Source organism: Podarcis filfolensis, assembly GCF_964270895.1.
Source record: "Podarcis filfolensis genome assembly, chromosome: 10".
In the NCBI taxonomy this organism is placed as follows: domain Eukaryota; kingdom Metazoa; phylum Chordata; class Lepidosauria; order Squamata; family Lacertidae; genus Podarcis; species Podarcis filfolensis.
Window position 1 is genome coordinate 29,517,443 of NC_139612.1, and position 21,921 is coordinate 29,539,363.

Below are 21,921 nucleotides of genomic sequence, written 5' to 3' on the forward strand. Positions count from 1 at the left end.
ATTATTATTATTATTATTATTATTATTATTATTATTACTACTACTACTACTACTACTACTACTACTATTAGAGACTGCCCGTCCAGTTTTGCCACCTGAGGCAAAATGGAAGATGGCCGCCCACATGTGCCATCTGCCTACCCGCGCTGCCCCTGTTGAAGTCTCACTTATTGGGGTCACAGGACTTCTGGGTTCTGGCAAGATCTTGAAAGAACCCTGTGAGATCTCACTGGAAGCGGCTGCTTCTCCTCACTTCTCCTCCAACGGCAGCATGGAGGGGGCACACAAAGAGGCAACCCTTAGATTTCACCGCCTGAGGCGGCTGCCTCAGTTTGCCTCATGGACACAGCCCAGCTCTGTTATTACAACTTCTACACTAGGAAACATCTAAGAATGCAATTCCCTCTTCCTGTAGACGGAAGTGGTATGGTCCATTCTACTACCTCATTCTGGAGCCATGTGTATAACCACACACACTTGTTTTAGGCAAGTAAGAAACCACAGCAGGAAAACCAATAGCAAGAAGAACCATTTTGAAACTTGGTAAAGCGGCAAGCCTAAGCATGCCAACTCAGGAGTAAGTCCTATAAATTCAATGGGGCTTACACCCGGATAAGTGAGTTTAGGATTGCAACCTTATACATAGGAAGGTATACTAAAGGAAAGAGAAAGAAACACACACATTCAAGCCAAGTCACGTTCTCACACTCTAGAACAGGGTTTCCTAAACTTGGGTCTCTGGCTGTTTTTGGACTACAGTTCCCACCATCGCCACATTTAAGCCAGCAACTGCTTCAAGAAAGTCACTAGAATATTCAGATCTCTGCACAACATACCAACCACTTTCACGGTATTGTCTTTAGAGCATGAAGTACTCTGTGGATGTTGGGTCATCCACAATTAAGAGGCAGCCTGGAGGCAACGCAATTAATGCTTACATAACAAAAGGCATTGGTTGGGAGCCTGAGCACCCTCTCACCCTGCCATGTTGCCAACCAAAAGAATCTCTCAGCAGCTGTTCTTTACATTTCAGACAAATTATCCACAGTACCTTGCTGTTTATATAATAAAAACTGTATTTCAACACAGTTGAAATTCACCTTCTATCTAGTTTGGCCCCCAAAGCCAGTCATTCCTACCCTGAGTTTAGAAACGATGATAATTCCCCATGAAGTATGAAATAAAAATTTAACTGCACAATGGGTGGACTTCTGAAAGGCACACCTCACCACAAGAGCAACGATTTGCTGTTATTATCTTATTCTCTCTGTTTATATAGATAGCTCCACCATAACAGGAGGAGCCCTCTGGGCAGCTCAGAATACACACATACACACACACACACACACACACACACACACACAGACAGTTTAAAAAAAACCACCTGAAACACAAAATTTCAAACTCAATTGGTCAAATGCTGACCAACAAATGGCCACACATAATACAACTGGAAAGCATAACTTAAGCTTTCATGACCAGAGGTGCGTTTAAACGTTTTCAACCATTACACACACTGCAGAAAGGGTTGGGAATGAAGTGGCAAAATGGACTGTACCATTTTAGGCTGCAGGCGGAGGTTCACTTTTTAAAATGTTACTTATGCAAAAAAAAAAAAACCTCCTGGAAAGCTGACTAGCCAGACTTCAGAAGGAGTTTGAAAACTTTGTCCCTTTTATACTTGATTCTCCACTCCCACCCCCACCGCTGAAGGGAGTTGCTTGGTTTTTTTTTAACTGTGAGGGGGCATTTTAAAATTGTATCTGCCACATGCAGGGAATCACTTCTGAATTTTATCCTCTCGTTTTGCTAAAAAGTCAATACCAGCTCTGAGCTACTTCCGAGAAGGAGCATCCAACATGGTGTTCTCAAGGCAACTTAAGTTATAATATCCATTGTCTCCTGTCAGAATGACCAACAGTGAGAGATAACAGGAATTACAGTCCGTATCTGAAGGGCACCAGGTTGTGAACCTATGTTGCCCATTAACAAACTTGTATAATGTACCGTACTTTTCCGTGTAAAAGACTAGGTTTTTTTACCTGAAAAGAATGTTTAAAAATTGGGGTCATCTTATACATGGGTAGTGCTGAGTGTATTTTCTTAATTTTGAGTCCCCCAAAATATACAGAGTCTTATACACAGGAGCATGTTATACACGGAAAAATACTGTACATGTGCCAAATGTGCATATCCAGCCTTTTTGCTTATTTTCTTTTTTTTTTACAAAAATCTTGTTAAGATAGCTGAGGGAACAGAATGCATAACATTAGCAGGAGTGTCAATACTGAACGGCTGCCAAAAGAGCCGAGTTGTGTACACATAACACATTGCCAAACGGAAGACAAATACATTTCCTCACAAAGAAGATCATACTTGCAGTCTTTTTTGCAAGCCCCCCCCAAAAAAATACAGTAGAATCTATTCATTTCGTTTTTCCATTCCCTGGGGTGGGAGGGCCTGAAGCAGGCCGTTTGTCATTATAACGTGGACTACATCCCTGGAGTATTCACAAGACTGGATCAAAATGCGCACAAACCAACCAACAGCTTTGCTTTCCACATATTAAAAACAGCCAATTTGCTTAGCAATTGCCATTAGTCACCTGCCATTTAACGTTATTAATTATAAGACTAGTCTTCTCACAGGAGGAAAGGCTGGCTAGTGGTTTGTCCCCTGGCCCTTAGCTACATATTCCCCTTTCAGGTCATGTCTTGCCCCAGAAGGGCATCCCCACTCCCCTTATGGAAAATAAACGTATTGAGGGCAACGCACCGTAACAAACAGTAGCCATGACAACTAGCGATAAGACACACAATTCGTATTGACAACCAAGCCCCACAATCATGCTTTCAGATCCAGTAGGCACCAGGTTAAGTAGAGCAATAGGAAAGTTATTTTGCACGTGAGAAAGTTAAGAGGACTGCTTGGCAGGACTTGGCAGCAAGCACTCCCCAAGTGGGCTGAAGCAGGGTATATGGATTGTGATGCTAATAGCATCTGTCACAAATAAGATTCTGTGCAGTTCAGCACTGAGGGCTCAATCCCATTTGCTCTACGAATTTCTGTGATGGTTTTGTGACAGGAACAAGCTGGAGCAAGATGAAAACTGCCCAATGAGGCCACCTACTGGCTCAAGTGTGAACTGCACTTCAGGCTCCTCCAGACAACCTATTTATTCAGTATTCATAGTGTTTGATGAACACAGAGGTATAAAAGCACAAAGCCCTCATAAGCTAGTGGAGTTGTTCATATCACAAAGGCACCAAGTTTATCTCCCCACCGCTTTAATATTTTTATTGTACATTTTGTTAAATTCAGCGTGGAGAAGCATTCTGGAGGTGAGTCAACTGGTTTATTATTTTTTTTTTCCTTCCAGTAGCACCTTAAAGACCAACTAAAAAATTTTTTTTTGTTTTGACTATGGCAGACCAACACGGCTACCTATCTGTAACTGGTTTATTATTATTAGCCGAATTTATTTTTAACACTTTTTAAAATAAATAAATAAAAGCACACACATTTGAACATGACCCGCAAGGAAATACTGCTGCATGCGGTTTTGTTCCTGTGCATGCTTAAAGTCATCAAAGGTTGTTAACTCTGATAAATGGCAATACACAAACTGAGTATAATTATTATTTTTCTAGTTGTATGTGCATTTACATCCAATCGCTTCAAAACTCACCAGTGTTACAATAAGATGCAAATAGGATTTGCTGCACTTCTATAAAGAGGTGGTTCTAGTGAAGATCAAATCCCCTGCATATTGATATGCAAAATAAATCAAGAAATTCAACGTGGCAGTGCAGTCGCATGCTAAGAGGTGACAGTTCCAATCCTTGACTTCTCCTACAAAGTAGGGCCACGAAAGACCCCTGTCTGAAACCCTAGAGAGCTGCTTCCAGTCGGTGTAGGCAATGCTTATTCACAAAGAGGCAGCTTCCTATATCCGAATCTGATTAAAATCAGCACACAGCATCCATTTGCGAAGCAAGGACCATAGCTCAGTAAGAGCATTTGCTCTGGATGCAGGCAGTCCCGGGTTCAACCCCCCCCACACATCTCCAAGAAGGCTGGGAGTGAGAGCCCTGGGGAGCTGCTGCCTGTCTGGGTAGACAATACTGAGTTAGATGGGCAATGGCCCGGCAGTATATAAAGGCAGCATCCTGTGTTCCTATAAATCCTGCAAGCTTTATTCTGAACTCAGAAAACCAAGTGAAGTTTTGTTTACCCTTTGAGGGGCAGTGTAATGGACGGGAGGTAGGAGATTAGTGCCGCAGTGGCAGAGTGGTGGGTTGTCAGGAAGCTCCCTAAATAATGGAGCTTTTTACATTTACTGGCCCTAATCCAGCTCTAAAGGACCCCTGACCATTAGGTCCAATCATGACCTACTCTGGGGTTGCCGTGCTCATCTCGCTTTACAGGCCGAGGGAGCCAGCGTACAGCTTCCGGTCATGTGGCCAGCATGACTAAGCCGCTTCTGGCGAACCAGAGCAGCACATGGAAACACCGTTTACCTTCCCGCTGGAGTGGTACCTATTTATATACTTGCACTTTGATGTGCTTTCGAACTGCTAGGTTGGCAGGAGCAGGGACCGAGCAACGGGAGCTCACCCCATCACGGGGATTCAAACCACCGACCTACCGATAGGCAAGTCCTAGGCTCTTTGGTTTAACCCACAGCGCCACCCGCATCCCAATCCAGCTCTATCTGTGCATAAACAAAATGTGATCATAAGACAAACTGCCTAAAAAACAATGGATGAGAGCACATATCCAAATGCACACAGGACCACATATCCAATGGAAAGCGATGAGACCAAATGCTTCAGACTGAGATTAGAACTACCGGCAACAATCCAGCAAGGAAGAGATGCGTGTCAGCCCAATTCACACACGTGTGATCCTGGCTTTCCCAAGAGAATCGCCTTAGTTGTGTCAGGGCAGGGTGGACCCAAAAAAACACAGGTAGAACTCTGCTCTTAAGACAAACTTTCCCACATCCCTCCTCTTCAACTGCAGCCCTTGGGGACCTCCAAGATGCCAGTTCTGAGCATGGAGTGCAAGGAGAGTGACGGAAGACCGCACACATCAATGTGTGCAGAAGAAGGCAATGTCAATCATGGGGCCAACTTGCATGGGTTGGAATGTCCCTTTCTACTTGTGGCGTTTGCCCATTCTTTGGGGATACATTTGTATTGGGGGAGAGAAAGGGTTAATAGGTTGACCAATAAGAAAGCATGTGGGCGGAGCCTACCTGATTTTGAGGCTCAGCCCAGAGGTTTTGACAGTTAGTTCGGTTGGTTCTTTTGGGGGGGGGGGGGTTAGAGGAGTCAGAGTGAGTTAGAGACCGAGCCAAGACTGAGAGGGAATAGAGTGACAGCGTTTCGAATATATTTTAAAACTTGTTTTTGTTTGAAATAAGCTTCAATCTTCATTGTTAACTCTACCTGATTGAGACACAGTACTTCACTGGGGAGCCCTGGGTTTCCCCCCACAAAATTGGTGGCAGCGGAAGAATAATGTAGTGGTGTACAGGTCAATAGTCCGTGAAATGAACGCCAAACTACTCTAGCAAGCCATCTCTCGATCAAACCTGTGGATTTCTCAAACACATCCAACTGTATGGACTAAAAACTGCCCATTTTTAAAAGGGCATCCTCAAGATTTTGCACCTCCTTTGCAAATGCCTGTAGGCGTGAATGCAAGAAAACCTAAAATGTAAAACTAGCATTTTTACCAAGGGGCTTCCAAGTATTAACTTATTTTTTATATTCATCTGGTGAAACCAATATCTTTTTTTTTTTACATAGTTCAGTAATATTCTGGTTTTCATGCTTAATTGTCAATCAATACGAATGTTTTAAACAACTTTTAATTTTATCTCACTAATTCATGCTTCTGCCCTCAATTATTTTTCAACCCCAATTATTTTTAAACAACAGGGTCTCTCTAAGGCCTCTGAAGCAGTATCAAAGAAGGGAAAACCACAAAAGATGTAACCTATGGAGATGATCAGAACAGTAATTATCAAGCAATTTAATGATTTAGTTACTGAGAACAATTTAATTATTAGCAGCCAGTGGACACAAAGGAGGAAAAATTCTGCAAAGTCTGTAAGTACAAAGAAAGGGCTGTTTTCTTCTCCACCATAACACATGTGATCAATACGACTTGCAAATGTAATCTCAGAATCTGATTAGTCTCCATACTTCTTCTTAAATTAATGTTAACACATTTAATCAGAACTCAATTCATTCCCTATATTTCCAAAGTTCAGGGGTGACTGTGAATTTAACAGCAGGTTTGGGGAAACCTGAAGGTTTTCAGAAATAAAAATTTAAAAATAAACTAAAAAACCACCCTATTGGAAAGACACCCAAAAACAGTCTTATGAGGACTGAGAATCCTCAGTGGCTACAGAATGCCAACTGACTGTTAGGGCCAGAGGAGGGAGAAACAACAAATCAGATGGCACAGAATGAAGTGTCCTAGAGAGGGGAATGGTTGGCTGACGGGAACATGGCAACATTTTGTCATAGCTTCTATGTGTAAAATAAAATTTCCAGCTTCTCACACAAATACATTCCAAGACAAAACAGAGACAGAGAGAGGGAGAGAGCAAGAGGGAAAGAAGGAACAGGGTTGCAAATCTACTCCAAACCATGGTTTATGGAGAAACCATGGTTTGCAATGGTACACAATGTAACATGGTTAACATAGGAAGGGGGGGGGAAGTGCTCTATAAAGGAGAGATAGGGCACAGGAACAGTAGTTCACAAAACTAGTTTTGGAGTACAAATCATGATTTGATGAAGTCAGCGTTACATCTGCACTGGGGAAGATGATGCAATGCATCAGATACTGGCTATAAACTCTGGTTATATCCTGTCATCAACTTAGGGCTCTTCCAGTGAAGTCTACTATAGGCCCAGCAAAGAAAAACAGATCTAGGTTAACTGAGTCAGGCCACAGATTCTTGGGTGCACCACTGCAATAGTTGCCACATGGATCATGACGGTCGCCTAACTCTAAACCAGTGTTCTGTGCCCTCTTTTAGACTGCAACTTGGAAGTTCTCACTGGTGACACTTACGGCACAAACTGTGTGCCCACAATTACTCATATTAGGACCATTACGCAGGTTTCTAGTGGAGATTCATTTTGCCAGTAAAAGCCCAATAATACCATTAAGAAGACTAGCATTTATTTATGTTTAGCAGACAAACTTATTAAATGTGCTGACATCAGCATGTCAATTCCCCCTCCCCCCCAGCTGTACCCAAAACAACAGAGAAGGATCCTACCATTAGACTACTAAGCACAGCAGAAGAGACACTTACCATTTCCCTGAAAGCTGTCTCAATAGCCCCCATAATGAGGCACTCGTGAGATATCTTCTTCTCCGTAAAGAAGCGAGTTGGAGGGGTGCCGGGTGATCCCGGGGCGCCAACACTCCCCCGTAAGGAGGCTGCTCTGGTTAGAGTTCGGGTGTTAGCAGCCATGCTTTCTGGCTCCTCCCCCAGGCAGGTCGGGGGAGGGACGGCCGAGTTCTTCAGGATGTCCACAATCTCCTGCAGCTGCTCTGCAATATGATGCTGAAGCAGCTTTGATGCTACAACAGCCGCCCCAGATCCAGCGTGCCCATCAAATAACGACCAGTAGTGGAAAGATACACCGTCCGATTCCTGCGTAAGTATTATTTAAAAAAACAAAAACAAACCATAAATTAATGGGGTTTCAAGAGTGGCTCCAGTCATGAACAAATGCATTTCCCAATGTCAATTCCCAATTCCAAGGATGTCTCGATCATAGATAAACAGATGCATTTCCCAATTTCAAATCGTGAAATTTTCAGAGAGAGAAAGAGAGGTATTGCGATGTCTCCACCTGCCAACTACGTAAAGCACACCAAAGGGTCAGGTTTTAGATACTCAGCCTTAATTCGTTGAAAATAACTAGCAACCGCTGGCCTCGTTTTCATTACCACCAGGTTGCCTGTAAATACCCTATTGTGAAAGGGAAAATAAAGCCCAATCTTCAGCTATATTTTAACATACATAATATTTTAACATATATAATCATGTATATTTTAACATACGTAATCATGTATGTTAGCAGAAAAGCATGTCCTGTTTTAAGTGCTGGTCATTTATAGTCTTTTAGTTCACTTTGTATGTCACCCCTGAGATAGGCACCCAGCAATACTAACCAGTTTCGCTGTGGTTCTGCCGCTGGAAAACCTGTAAATCTGCTACCAGGTAGTTTTTTAAAAATAATTAAGTGACACCTTTGTGTTTTTTTATTTATAAAAGTATTTTATACACTTTCACAGCTACTAAAAGGTAAAAGGTAAAGGACCCCTGGACGGTTAAATCCAGTCAAAGGCGACTATGGGGTTGCAGTGTTCAACTCGCTTTCAGGCCGAGGGAGCCAGCATTTGTTCACAGACTGCTTTCTGGGTCATGTGGCAAGCATGACTAAGCTGCTTCTGGCGCAACGGAATACCGTGACGGAAGCCAGACCGCACGGAAATGCAGTTTACCTTCCCACCACAGTGGTATCTATTTATCTACTTGCACTGGTGTGCTTTCAAACTGCTAGGCTGACAGGAGCTGGGACAGAGCAACAGGAGCTCACCCCGTTGTGCGGATTCAAACCGCCAACCTTCTGATCGGCAAGCCCAAGAGACTCAGTGGTTTAGACCACAGCGCCCCCCGCATCCCTGCTAACTGGCAGGTCTACTCAGAACTAAACCCCAGTGAGGTCAACGAGACTCACTCCCAGTGCATGCAGGGTCAACAAGACTCACACCCTGCATGCAGGGTTTGATTTTCTGAGCCTAGTTCAATATATATTGATAAACACTCACTGCGTGCATCTGACCAAGTACCCCCTGGCCTGTGACAATTCATTGCACAATTTTATTTTACATTTACAATTACCGGTAGATTCGTATGCTGCTTTTCCACCCAAGATCCTCAAAGCAGGTTATGACCAAAAATAAAAACACAAGCCTCATTTTATGAAACAAGATTGGAGTAACCCAAGACAAAACAAGATAAGATATTTGATAACGATGCATAAACATTAGATTACTAGCAGCAACAAAAAAACAGTAAAATCCAAAATTTGAAGTTTGGCTGAACGAAGAGAATTAACAATACAGGGAGTGTGTGGGGGTGTCATAATTAAGAAAAAAGCATGCCACAGTACTTAAAATTGCTTTAAGGAGTAAACCAGTACATTTCCAAGCTACTAGATTTCCCCCCAAAAAAAATCTTTGCGAGGCTGTCTGCTAGTTGATGTCACGCTGGGAGACTTCTCCTAAGTGCTTGCAACCCTCAGGTTTTATCCATTTGCTTTAATAAGTTTTGAGAGATGCAACAATATCTCAGCAAGAAACGCAGAATGAAATGTCTCACTCCTGTGCTACTACACATTAATGTGGCACACAAAGAAGGCCGGCTTCAGATTCTTTTAAAAAGGCAGCCCAGTGAAATGGGCTAGCTTCTGGAACAAGACTGCCCTCTAGCAGCAAGCGTTTCGCAGCAATCATATTTTAAAGCTAATCTCTTCTGAAACACTGAAGCTCAATAAACTCAGGCTATGTATTTCAAAGCATGTTATCATCTATACATATATTAAATTCTTAACCGGTTTTAAAATGAGGCACCCAGAGAACTGGGAAATGAACCATGGAACAGCAAAGGTACAGATAACATTTGTAAGGTAGTTACCTAAGTTAGACTATTGAATCTTATTTGAGGACAAGACGTTCCTTCAAAAAATCCACAATGCATAGAAACAGGTGCGTGAGCAAGATTTTCTGGGTTTAAAGCAGAAGAGGGCACAGATTTGCATATGATTTATATTCTAGGCAAAATTGTGTTCTCATTAGCGAGTGAGGTAAAGGGACTAAAAAAAATGAGGCTACACAAAAGTACTAAGATGTCTGACAGTGAGGTCAGCAAATTAAAACTTTTCTGTAACTGTATTTCTATACGAGAAATGACTTAACCTATTGAATCACTGCCTGTCAAAGAACTTTCAGGCACAAGAGACCGGCTCTGCACCAGTGCTACCCCTAAACCATGCAAAGCCAGTTGTTGTTTTTTACTGCATTTTCCTTTAAAAAAAAAAGAGCCAAGAGACTAGAGTATAGCAACACCAGACTACACTTCAGGGTTGTCGTACACTCCTCTCTCAGTCCTCCCACCCTCAATCCACCTGCCACTGTATAACAAAATTGGGCTATTTTGGAGGGGTGACATAGCCCATTCTCTCTCTCTGCTGCAATGTCCCCCTGATATATGGATGGGCTGGACGTGTGTGGTAATTCTTTTTCTGTTTGCATACTCAAAAGAGGGGGAAATCACATTTCTGAATGAAATTAAATCAGTTAGGAAGAGTACACAAACTCCTGTGTCTGCAGCTAACTTGTGGTTTTAGGTGGGTACACCTAAACTAAAATCTTGAATTCCTTTCTCTGGGCAACAGCCACATCTTTACCAAAGCAAAACAAAGATCAGCTTCAAAATGAATCAGCAAGTCCTTGTTGTTTAGAGAAGGGACTTCCTGGTTAAGGCCATTTTTTTCATCTTTCCTGGCACACCTGCGATTCTAGAATTTCTCTACAGCACTCAGCAATCACAGCTGTGACTTTACTCTCATTTTCTAAAAAGCACTGAAAGGCTGGACCGGGTTCATTTCACACATTTTGCTTTATTATCTCTAATTCTACAAGGGCTAGAGGCTTTCATTTCTCTAAAGTTTTTTTTTTTTGGGGGGGGGGGGACAAGCTCAGAGTCTCCTCCCTCTTGTTGGCCCCAGGTCAACTGGCATCTTTTGGGGAAAGGGAGAAGCTGCGTCTGTCTCTGGCTGCACCTGTTACCGTATTTTTTGCTCTATAAGACTCACTTTTTCCCTCCTAAAAAGTAAGGGGAAATGTGTGTGCGTCTTATGGAGCGAGTGCAGGCTGCGCAGATATCACAGAAGCCAGAACAGCAAGAGGGATTGCTGCTTTCGCTGCGCAGCGATCCCTCTTGCTGTTCTGGCTTCTGAGATTCAGAATATTTTTTTTCTTGTTTTCCTCCTCCAAAAACTAGGTGCGTCTTGTGGTCTGGTGCATCTTATAGAGCGAAAAATACGGTATTTGATGAACCTCAAGTCATATACCAGGAGCAGAAGCTGCAGAGCTGTAGCCAACTTGCTCACCCTGAAGAGTAGATGCTCTAAAACCAATGGACCTAAATGAGCATGTCCATTAAACTAAATGGGTCTAACTTAGTTGGATACCATACATAATTTTGAATGTCACTGCTCCATACATGCTACATGGAGGCAAACAGCAGCTTCTGCTCCCAGCTAATGAGCCTTACAACCTGGGCATCCTAAGCAGAGCTTCACCCTCTGCAAAGAAAACAGCAGCCACCATGACCAGCTGTAATCACCTGTTATTTTTCATACTAAGTTTCAAAACATAGCTCTGGAGCAGCTGTAAGTACAGGACAAGGTTGCCTGGTTGGCACATAAGAAGAGCTCTGCCAAAGGCTCATCTGAGCCCCACATCCCGTTCTCAGAGGGGTGAACCAGAGGCTGATGTGGACTTCGGAGATAGGAACGAGTGCAATGGCAAGTCCCGCCGATAGTCTTCTCCTCCCTGGATTTGTCTGATCCTCTTTTAAAGCCGTCCAAGTTGGTGGCCATCGTGAGCTGAAGCAATCATTGGAAGCATTTCAGGGGCTGAACCCAGAGCTTGTAAGTCAAACCACATTTTCAACACAATTGTTCTTAGGGGTACAAAACAAGATGAGGTGATCAAAGACAGCACCAGAAGCTGGAAAGTATGGGAACTGTTGCCCATTCTATCCACAGCTGCCATGCTTACACACATGTGTTTTACTGAGAGAACATTGCAGCGTAGACTACTTGCACAAGGATTCTGCAAGTGAAGCAACCATCTCACTGTGGACAGATTAAAGAAGGAAGCGGCAACTTACTGAATTCTCTTTCAGCTGCAGTCCTTCCCCATTTGGCAACGAAGACCTCCGTTTAGTAGAGGAGTTTTTGTTTGGTGTGGAATTAGTTCCTCCTGCTTTCTTCTTGACTGAAAGTACTTCACAACTGGCCTGGTCTTCATTGTGTGTACTTTTACCCGCATTGATCACCCTAATAAATAAACAAAATATAAATAAGCAGCGTAAGAAGTTGTTTTTTAAAAAACATGTGCTTGTGTTTATTCGACGAATTTGTACACCACCCTTCAATAATATACACACAGAAAAAGAATACAAACAAAATTTTAAAAATACAACATTCAGATTCAATTCACTTGGAATAAGCCAGGTGTCTACTCTGGCCTGAGCAACAGCTGCTGGGAATAAAGCCAGAAAATGCAGTCTACGATTCTGTAATTCTCCACAATCATTTCTTGACTTGGAGGGAATCACACTGTTGGGACACTTCTGAAGGAACAGGAAGCTCAGAGCACAAAATCCATGTCGGATAAAATTAATGGTTCATCTACCACAGAAGTCTGCCCATCAACAACGGCCGCACATCTGTTTCATGGATGCTCAAATGAGGACACAATGGTGGAACCCATTCCCTGCTTTTAATCCTGAACATATGGTAGATAAGGACTGTTTATCTCAGAAAACTGAGGCTGTATTTTGGCTACCATGGCTAGCAGAACCCCAAATTCCTATTCATGTATTCATCTAATCTACTTATTTACAGGGATTTCTGCCATACACCCATCAACAGTGATGAGAACAGCTACTGGCAGCTACAACTGCAGCACAAGATTATTTCTTATCCATCCCCTTCCTGTGTCCAATGTGACTCAATATGGAAAAGGCTTGTTCCCAACATTTTGCCCACATTGTGACATGCAATGGCATCACAAAATACAATGGGGCAAGGCTTGTCAGGGAACTCCAAGGTGGCATGGTGAAGTCTTTCAAACTCAGAAACTTCCTGGGCTCATTGTTTGTGACATTTTGGTTGGTCCCAATAAAGACATTGCCTGCTGCAGCTTTTATAAAGTTTTCTAGGGATGGGTCCTCGATTGTGTTATCCAAGTATATATGGCCAGAGGAAAAATCTCAATCATTCATGCTGTCATAATTCATATTTTGGACACCATGGCAGTTATTTCAATCTATATCTCCCGAGGTGCCTGAAAAGTAAATAGTCATGCTGTTTCTGAATGCCATGATGATGTTACTTTGAGATCTCAGAACAGCTAAATTATTTTACAATAATGTAACATGCGAAACGGGCCTCGTGGCACCAACATTTCCAGACATTCTATGAATGAGATGGGTTTTTCTTGACTACAGTGGTACCTCGGGTTACATACGCTTCAGGTTACATACGCTTCAGGTTACATACGCTTCAGGTTACAGACTCCGCTAACCCAGAAATAGTACCTCGGGTTAAGAACTTTGCTTCAGGATGAGAACAGAAATCGTGCTCCGGCGGCACGGCGGCAGCAGGAGGTCCCATTAGCTAAAGTGGTGCTTCAGGTTAAGAACAGTTTCAGGTTAAGAACGGACCTCCGGAACAAATTAAGTACTTAACCCGAGGTACCACTGTATGTTGAAAAATCAGCCTTCCCCCAACCTTCAACTACAACCCCCAACAGCCCCAGACACAATAGTCAGGGATGCTGGGAGTTGTCTTCTGAAACGTCTTGTGGGCACCAAGTTGTTAAAGACTTCTTCAGCTCAAGCCTACACAGCATATAAGCCGCCAAGCTGAACATACTCCCCTTTGTCTCACATTTCACCCCACTAGAGACTAAGAACTCTTTTGTTTTTTGCTGCCTGCCTGTGATAACAGAAATAGGGAGACCACAGTAGACAACCAGCAACCTGCATTTGGCTTGGTGGGACTCTATCTGTGCAGAGATGCTTTGGACGACAAGATTTTAAACAAAGGTTTCTGCAGTGCTGTAAATGCCACCGGCAAACACCTGGGAGAAAGCCTTATGAAACAGCACAGTAAAATAAAGCAGAGGGAGACAAGAGGAACACTCATATACTGGGGATAATCCATCCATCTCAATACATCATGAAAACTGTATCTGAGAGTGGTGAGGTGCCAGGAGCAAGAAACTAAAAATTTATCCATCATCAACCTATACCCTGGTTTTCCTCCCAAAGGTGCCCAAAACAACTACCCATCTAGAACACAAAAGAAACTCAAATCAGTTCAAGAAGTTATAGCTAGAATAAACAGGTCTTTTAAAAAGGCACCCAAAAACCATTACACATCTGACTGTAGCTACAAAAAAGGCTCTCTCCCACATGTCAAACATACCTCCGATACCAGTGGGACACGACATGGAGCTTGCTCAACCTGATCTCAAGGTGAAGTTCACAGGAGGGGAAAGAGAGATTTAGGCATTCTGGCCCCAGACTATATGCAGTCCAGACACCCAGGGCAGGCCCTTGGGACAAATGGGTCTCAATAGTCAGCGATAGGCAGGCTGACCATTCTGTTTTATTACCTCCCTTAATCATAAGAAAACCTGGTGCATCCAAATGCTTGCTTTTAGCTTCGGTCATTCAGATAGTCAACCCTTTCTTCCCAAGCTATCAAAATCATGCAAATTGTGACACCTTTGTGCCTAGGTAGAATGTGGAGGTGCCAATTCACACCCAGTGGGTGGAGACGAGCTAAACTGGGCTGTTATGCTACAAACAAACAAAATATTTAAGTGTGGGGCTGCACATGCAGCAAACATGCAAGTAGACAAATGAGAGGAACCATTAACTTTTTCATTAATTTTCTCTTTTACGTTTTCCAAATAAGGCCTTTCAGATGGGACATGGATGAAAGGCAGTTTCCTGCTCCCCCTTTACTCCAGGAAGACATGATAAGACATTCTTCAATCTGCCCTATTACCTTATTCTCCCCCCTCTCTAAAACTGTCCCCCATATTTACAGAAAAATCGAATGTAGGTCTCCTTGGAGACAGTTTCTATTCTGAATCAATTTTATTACACATTTTCAAGATACAATACCATAAAGAAACCAAGCAAAGCTATTATCTAAAGAGAGAAAAATAATAAAAAGGAAAAGAGAGAGGAATAGAAAAAAAGAAACACACCCACACAAACACAAAATGTTATATTCTATCAACCTTATATCTTAATCTACAATACACAATCAGAGACCCACGTCTCCCCGGCTCCCTGGGACTTATCATACTTATATTATTTAATATTAATTTTCAAAAACTATATTGGTGATAGTTTCTATTGACTTCCATGATACTTACTCCCAAAGTAGTTCATATACAACCACAACCTAAAAATCAAAATAATATAACATCGCGCTGAAGGCACACATCTTTACCCTGGCCTGGAACATTTGTGCCATGTGCTTTCAGGGCCCCCTATTTCTGTGACTGTAATTTGTTTTAGCTGTTTTGAATGCTGAATATTAAATTGCTATAACTCACCTTGGGACCTGCTGGTGGAGGGGGATTAATAATAATTAATAATAATAATAATAATAATAGCAATGTGGCAATCTGCAGACTTGGGGTCTCCCAGGGTTCAAGGAAAACAAGATAAATGGCTTATATAAAATTATTTCAAGCTTTACAAATTCTCCTTCACGTTTAATATGTGTGGAAAGTTTAAACTCTGAGAGTTTGGCAGTGGTGGCACTAATCCATTTTGATACAGCTGTCAACTTAAATTAGCACACAGCTATTCACGTGACTGGAACCAGTTCACATATGCCCACAGAGGATTTGTTCCTTTCTCCCTGCAACATATATATAGCACAAAATAATGTCTTCCGTTTATCAGAAAACTACTGCGGCAAAATCAGACTTTGTGTGAAGTTCTCGCCTACATACGCATGTTTGCTTGGAACCTGATTCTAATGGTGAGAAGTTGTGGTGAGAAGTTTTAGCAAAAGAAAACTATTTTTTGCTTTTACAATTAAGATTGGGCAGCTTTTGTCTTATTACAAGACAGACATGTGCTCTCAGCAGCGGGATTCTTCTTATGTGCATTACACTCAATAAGGGGAAAAAAAATATTAATAATAATATTAATTAATTAATTAATTAATTCTGCATGCGGTGGTACCTCTGGTTACGTACTTAATTCGTTCCGGAGGTCCGTTCTTAACCTGAAACTGTTCTTAACCTGAAGCACCACTTTAGCTAATGGGCCCTCCCGCTGCGGCCACACCGCCGCCGTGTGATTTCTGTTCTCATCCTGAAGCAAAGTTCTTAACCCGAGGTACTATTTCTAGGTTAGCGGAGTCTGTATCCTGAAGCATATGTAACCTGAAGTGTATGTAACCCGAGGTATCACTGTACTGCCCTATACCCGTAAGTCTCAGGATGGTTCACAACAGAAAATTACAGTATACAAAGCACAAAATTAATAATAATAATAATAATAATAATAATAATAATAATAATATCAATAAATCAAAACACAAAAGACATAATAAAAAATAAAGACAGTAAAACATGGCTTTTCACTCAGCAAGATAACTCCTCCTAAGCACATTGTGAGTCATCCTCTAGAAAACTCCCCTATGTCTTTTCGCTGTGATTCTTGCTCTTCTTGCACGTGTAGAGGATGCGATCAAAATCATCCCAAATGAAGTGAACTTCAGAGACTCAGTGAAGTTTCTCTCAAAAGGAAAGGCAAACTTTACAAGGCCCCAAATCCTTATCTGGCTCAGGTAAAAATCTGAGCCGGAGAAGAACTGTCAGTTTTACTTTCCTTTCATGACAAAAATATCCAGGATAAATCCAGCAAGAGGTCACTAATCTGATGGAATGAAGAAGAGTTAATTCTTTGCAAACTATCTATTACATACACCACCAGTTCCTATTAAAGCACTGCTGGCATTTATGTGCATGCAGGCAAACACCCAGGTCCCACAAGAGCTCCCTACTGGAGAATTGAGACTAAGCATATTTTGTTAAGGTCACTGTGGTTCAATAACTTTTCCCTTTCCTCCAGTCAGATATACATCTTTATATGCCCACAAGCATGAGATGAACTACACTTACTAATAATGATATCATACAGTTTGGCAAATTAGGTTTCGCTATGCTTATTACATCAATTTATAGATGCTAGACAGCGGCTATTACAATTTAGCCACTAATCTCCCCACAAGTTCTAGCATGAGGATGATAAAATATTTAGAAGGAATCTGCTCGGAAGGCAAATGTTAGCTTCCAATTAACATTTTCAAACCACCACAACATGATAATTATATCCCTGAGATATTTATGCTTCATGGATCTGTAGCATACATCGTGCCCTAGTTATATTGTCAGAAGACTGATTTAGAGGCAAATTAAAAACAAAACAAAACCAAGTGCATTAAGAGCGGCTAACAAATCCATAAACTTTTTCAACGGGCTTTCCCAATCACAATACAGTGCATTATAGCTATGCCAAGATGCGATGGCACAGCCATAATGAACTGTATGTAACAGAAAGAAACAGTGCAAATTTCCTTGCTTCGCTGGTTGTTGAAATCCTGTACCATGTGGCTACAAGAGGCAATGGCTCTGTCACAGTGACAACATCCACATTGTGGCACATAAGCCAGTCAGCCCCATCTATATAAATAGTAAGAAAACAGTCAGCACCCAGAATAAATCAGAAAAGGGGGAAGGAGGAAAATCTCAAGATGCTGGATATGGTTTTATTTATAAGCAAGCCGAATGTGTCAATTTACGCAAGCTTGTTTATAAATAAAACCAAATCCACATCTTGAGATTTTCCCCCTTCCTTTTTCCTTTTTCTCTCTCCTTCCATTTGGAACAAAAGCAATCCATGCATCCTGCAACATGAGCAACACATAATTTGCGTAAGCCACCACCTTGTGGACCTCCTAATCCTGAAAGGAACAGGACATGGAAGCCAAGACTTCTCCTATGCTGAATCTAATCTTCTTGGGCACTCCCTACAAAGTAAGAATGGTCACTTTTGTTATGACAGCCAGCCCTCAGGCTGGCTTGGGGCACTAGCAAATGTCCAATGATGCCATCCTTGGGAGCCAATCTTGAACAAGATCATTATGCCCTAGGATAACCTAGGATAGCAAAGCAAAACCACATGATGCAGTGCTGTCCTGGAATGGCAGCCCTGGGCTCAATCTTGACCATATCAGCCCATAGGATCAAACCTGAAGCAATCAGATAGTGTTCTTTTTCAACCATGTTCCAATGAATCACATACTGTTAATCTGGAGAGTATCTGTAAATGTTAGCAAAAGTTTTCCTTTGTCCTTAAATTGGGAAAGGCTACTGCTGACAGTGGGACACGGGTGGCGCTGTGGTCTAAACCACAGAGCCTAGGGCTTGCCGATCAGAAGGTCAACGGTTCGAATCCCCATGATGGGGTGAGCTCCCATTGCTCAGTCCCCGCTCCTGCCAACCTAGCAGTTCAAAAGTACGTCAAAGTGCAAGTAGATAAATAGGTACCGCTCTAGCGGGAAGATAAACGGTGTTTCCTTGCGCTGCTCTGGTTTGCCAGAAGCAGCTTAGTCATGCTTGGCCACATGACCCAGAAGCTGTCTGTGGACAAACACCGGCTCCCTCGGCCAGTAAAGTGAGATGAGAACCACAACCCCAGAGTCGTCCGCGACTGGACTTAACAGTCAGGGGTCCCTTTACCTTTACTGCTAACAGCATCCTAGTTTCCCTTCTTCTCTTCTCTCGCCACCTCCACCTGCCACTGAGAAAACCATCGAAACAGCACATACATATTTGGCATGTACTACCTGATTACAATCATATGAGGAGCAAGAGCAGGTCTGCACTTCCTGCGTCTGCCCCCTCTGTTATATACTGATTGCCCCAGTCTGCACTAGGGCTGGGCGATATATCAATATATACTGTATTTTTCGCACCATAGGGCGCACCTAGTTTTTAGACGGGAAATCAATAAAAAAAATCTTTCCCCCCCCAGCCCCAAAGAGCAGCGTACAGGCTGCACACAACCTCTCCCTGCCGGAGGGGTTGCGCGCGGCTATGGCACAAGCCAAGGCAGCAAGCAGGATGGATCCCGCTCGCTGCTTTGGCTTCCTCTTTAGCCCCACACAACCTCTCCCTGCCAGGAGAGGCTGCGCATAGCCCCATGCAGCCTCTCCCTGCCGGAGGGGTTGTGCCCGGCTATGTCACAAGCCAAGGCAGCCAGCGGGATGGATCCCGCTCGCTGCTTTGGCTTCCTCTTTAGCCCCGCGCAATCTCTCCCTGCCGGGAGAGGCTGCGTGGAGCTAAAGAAGCCATAGCCCCATGCAGCTCTCCCTGCCGGAGGGGTTGCACGCGGCTATGGCAGAAGCCTGCATTCGCTCCATAGGACGCACACACATTTCCCCTCAATTTTTGGAGGGGAAAAACTGCGTCCAATAGAGCAAAAAATACGGTAATCCAAAACCGGTTTGAAGTCCATTATGTGATATCAGTTTCTTAATTTCTGAACTGGCAATATATCGTGAATCAGTGTGTGTGTGTGTGTGCACTATGCAAAAATCACAACGTGGGGGAAACCGTTACGCCAGTCAATGCTTCTCTCGATTCCTACAGCCCATTAACTCTGCCAGCTCAGCTCAGCTCTCCCTGGCCTCATGAAGGGAGCAGCAAATCACAAGAGTAGACGTCAGCAAAAATCACGATGCAGGAAAAACCATGAAGCCAGCCGATGCCTCTACATAGCTCTATCCTTATTTCAGACATTGTGATTTATCAGTATACTGCAATGTTTAGTTGGTGATGTATCACAATGCTGAAAACCGGATATCTCCCAGCCTGAGTCTGCACACCTCCTAGGTGTACTGGAGAGGCAGACATCAGTTTGTAGGATCAAAACACAATTTTAAACCCCAATATAGGGCTTTAGAATTACAATAGGGGGCAGTGGAACATGGGCGTGCCATTTAGGAGCCAATTCCCATGTTACGCTTAGCAGTGCAATGGAATGTCTCTGTTGTGGATGGATCCTACACCACTACAGCAAGCACATCACCCATGAGATGGGTGTAGCTTCTTCCCATTCCAGAGCACCCTGATCTCAGTTACCTAAACCCTTTTAACAAGTAAAGCTTCCATGTTGTTCTGGTAAGATAAACATTCGTCCAAAGTCATTTATACTTACAGTTTTTCTTGAATGACGTGTTGCTAACGGGCAACCCAAATCAACATGTTACAGTGCTGTGCATTCTGATTATTCCCTTGTACTTGATTCAGTTTGTTAACTGGTTAATTTTCCAAATGAACAGTAGCAATAACTTAAGCTTCTAATTTCAAAACAGAATAGTGTTGTACACAAACATTTTTCTCTCTGGGGAGGGCTAGCAGCTCCAAAATTTGTTTTCCTATTTTAGTTTTGCTAAAAGCTCACAAAGTACCGTATTTTTCGCTCTATAACACGCACTTTTTTGCTCCTAGAAAGTAAGGGGAAATGCCTGTGCGTGTTATGGAGCGAATGCACTGGACTGGAGCCCTGGCTGCCGTCAGTCAAGCAAAGCGTCTGTCCCGCTTTGCGCGGCTCTCGCTTTGCTTGCTTTAAAGCAACCTACGGAGGAGCCGGGGAGGAGGGAGTGAAGGAGAGCCATGGCAGCAAAGCGGGAAGCAGCCGCTTACACGGGAGGAGGGACAGACGGGAGCCATAGCCAGCCGGAAGGAGGCAGGCGGTTAAACGCCAGCAGGCGCTTTTAAAAGCGTTGCGTAGTCAGCAACAGCTGCTGCAGCCTCAGCTAGCAAAGGTCTCTCTCTAAACGGAGCAACGTTTGCTCTAAACGGAGCAATGAGGCTGCAGAGGGACGGCAGGGCACAGGAGGGGTTGGATTGGGAAGGGAAAAGATTAAGCAACCAGCAGCAAAAAAAAACCCAACCTCGAGCTCTGAGCCACGAGCGCAGTGAAAACCAGGAAGTAAAAAAAAAAAGGCTGGGGAAGGCAAGGGATGAGGGAGAGGGGAAAACTATGCAAATCCCCCGCTGTCTCAGCTGATCCGCTGGGGACGGGAGCTGGAGTGTGCTTTTTTACTTCTGCAGCTTGTTTTCAGGCAGGATAGATTTGAGCATTGTCTGGGTCCTAGTGCCCTTACCGCTTTTTTGTGCTCCATTCTATTGCTGCTGGTGGCTGCTTATCTCTCAAACTGAACCTGATACCAGTAGCCACGTGTACAAACAAAGTAGAAGGCTGCAAGCAGGAGCGCTTTTACACAGCTAATGGCGAATCCCCTGCAATCCAAGTCCTCCTCACTTGCTCAAATCTATTCTGCCTCAAAACAAGGAGCGGAAGGAAGAGGCGGCAAACTGTTAAATGGAAAAAAACCCCAGGCACAGGGCAAATACCTTATGTATACCTTTAAAGCAACAGTGCTCTTTCCCTCCCTCCTCCCCACTTAGCTCGCCGAAAAGCTCCTTCTCCACCCACCCCACGCGTGTTCCTTGTCCCTTGAGTGCTTTTCCTTCCCTCCCCACTTAAAACGTGGTTACAAAGCACGGATCCACATGGATCCTCAGGATTTTTGCACTGGGTCACCCCAAATTCACCATCAGATCACATAGCATGTCCATGGCTGCAGCCAGCACCAAAAAACACACACGCACCCACTGTTTCATGGGGCCGCAATGGCGCAAAAACATGGTTACAAAGCATGGATCCACATGGATTCTCAGGATTTTTGCATTGGGCTACCCCAAACTCACCGTCAGATCACGTGTCTGTGGCCACAGCATGAACCACAAAAATCATACATTCACTGTTTCGTTTAGAATATTTTTTTTCTTGTTTTCCTCCTCTAAAAATTACGTGCGTGTTATGGTCAGGTGCGTGTTATAGAGCGAAAAATACGGTATATTGCAAGCACAATCAGCAACTGTAATGGATATTTGTTTTGCAATGTTTTA

The 21,921-nt window shown here is 43.2% G+C and overlaps 1 protein-coding gene and 1 long non-coding RNA gene across 3 annotated transcripts in view; both read right to left on the reverse strand.

The window, feature by feature from the left end:
* PPM1H (protein phosphatase, Mg2+/Mn2+ dependent 1H) overlaps positions 1-21,921 on the reverse strand; it is a 92,423-nt gene that overhangs the window by 42,400 nt on the left and 28,102 nt on the right. Inside the window, exons 1-3 of one of the 2 annotated variants that reach the window (XM_083574556.1) lie at positions 12,742-12,857; positions 12,005-12,173; positions 7,346-7,690 (exon numbers count right to left, since the gene is read on the reverse strand). In XM_083574556.1, coding sequence (XP_083430682.1) covers positions 7,346-7,690; positions 12,005-12,173; positions 12,742-12,764 — 537 coding nt within the window. In that variant the 5' untranslated portion in view covers positions 12,765-12,857. Of the gene's footprint in view, positions 1-7,345; positions 7,691-12,004; positions 12,174-12,741; positions 12,858-21,921 lie in introns of those variants that run through there. The other variant, XM_083574555.1, reaches the window with a different exon arrangement.
* On the reverse strand, positions 95-5,815 carry LOC310744019. Its single transcript, XR_014539350.1, has 3 exons — positions 4,693-5,815; positions 3,456-4,339; positions 95-3,350 (listed from the first exon to the last, which is right to left on the reverse strand). It is a non-coding gene; the product is annotated as an uncharacterized lncRNA (long non-coding RNA).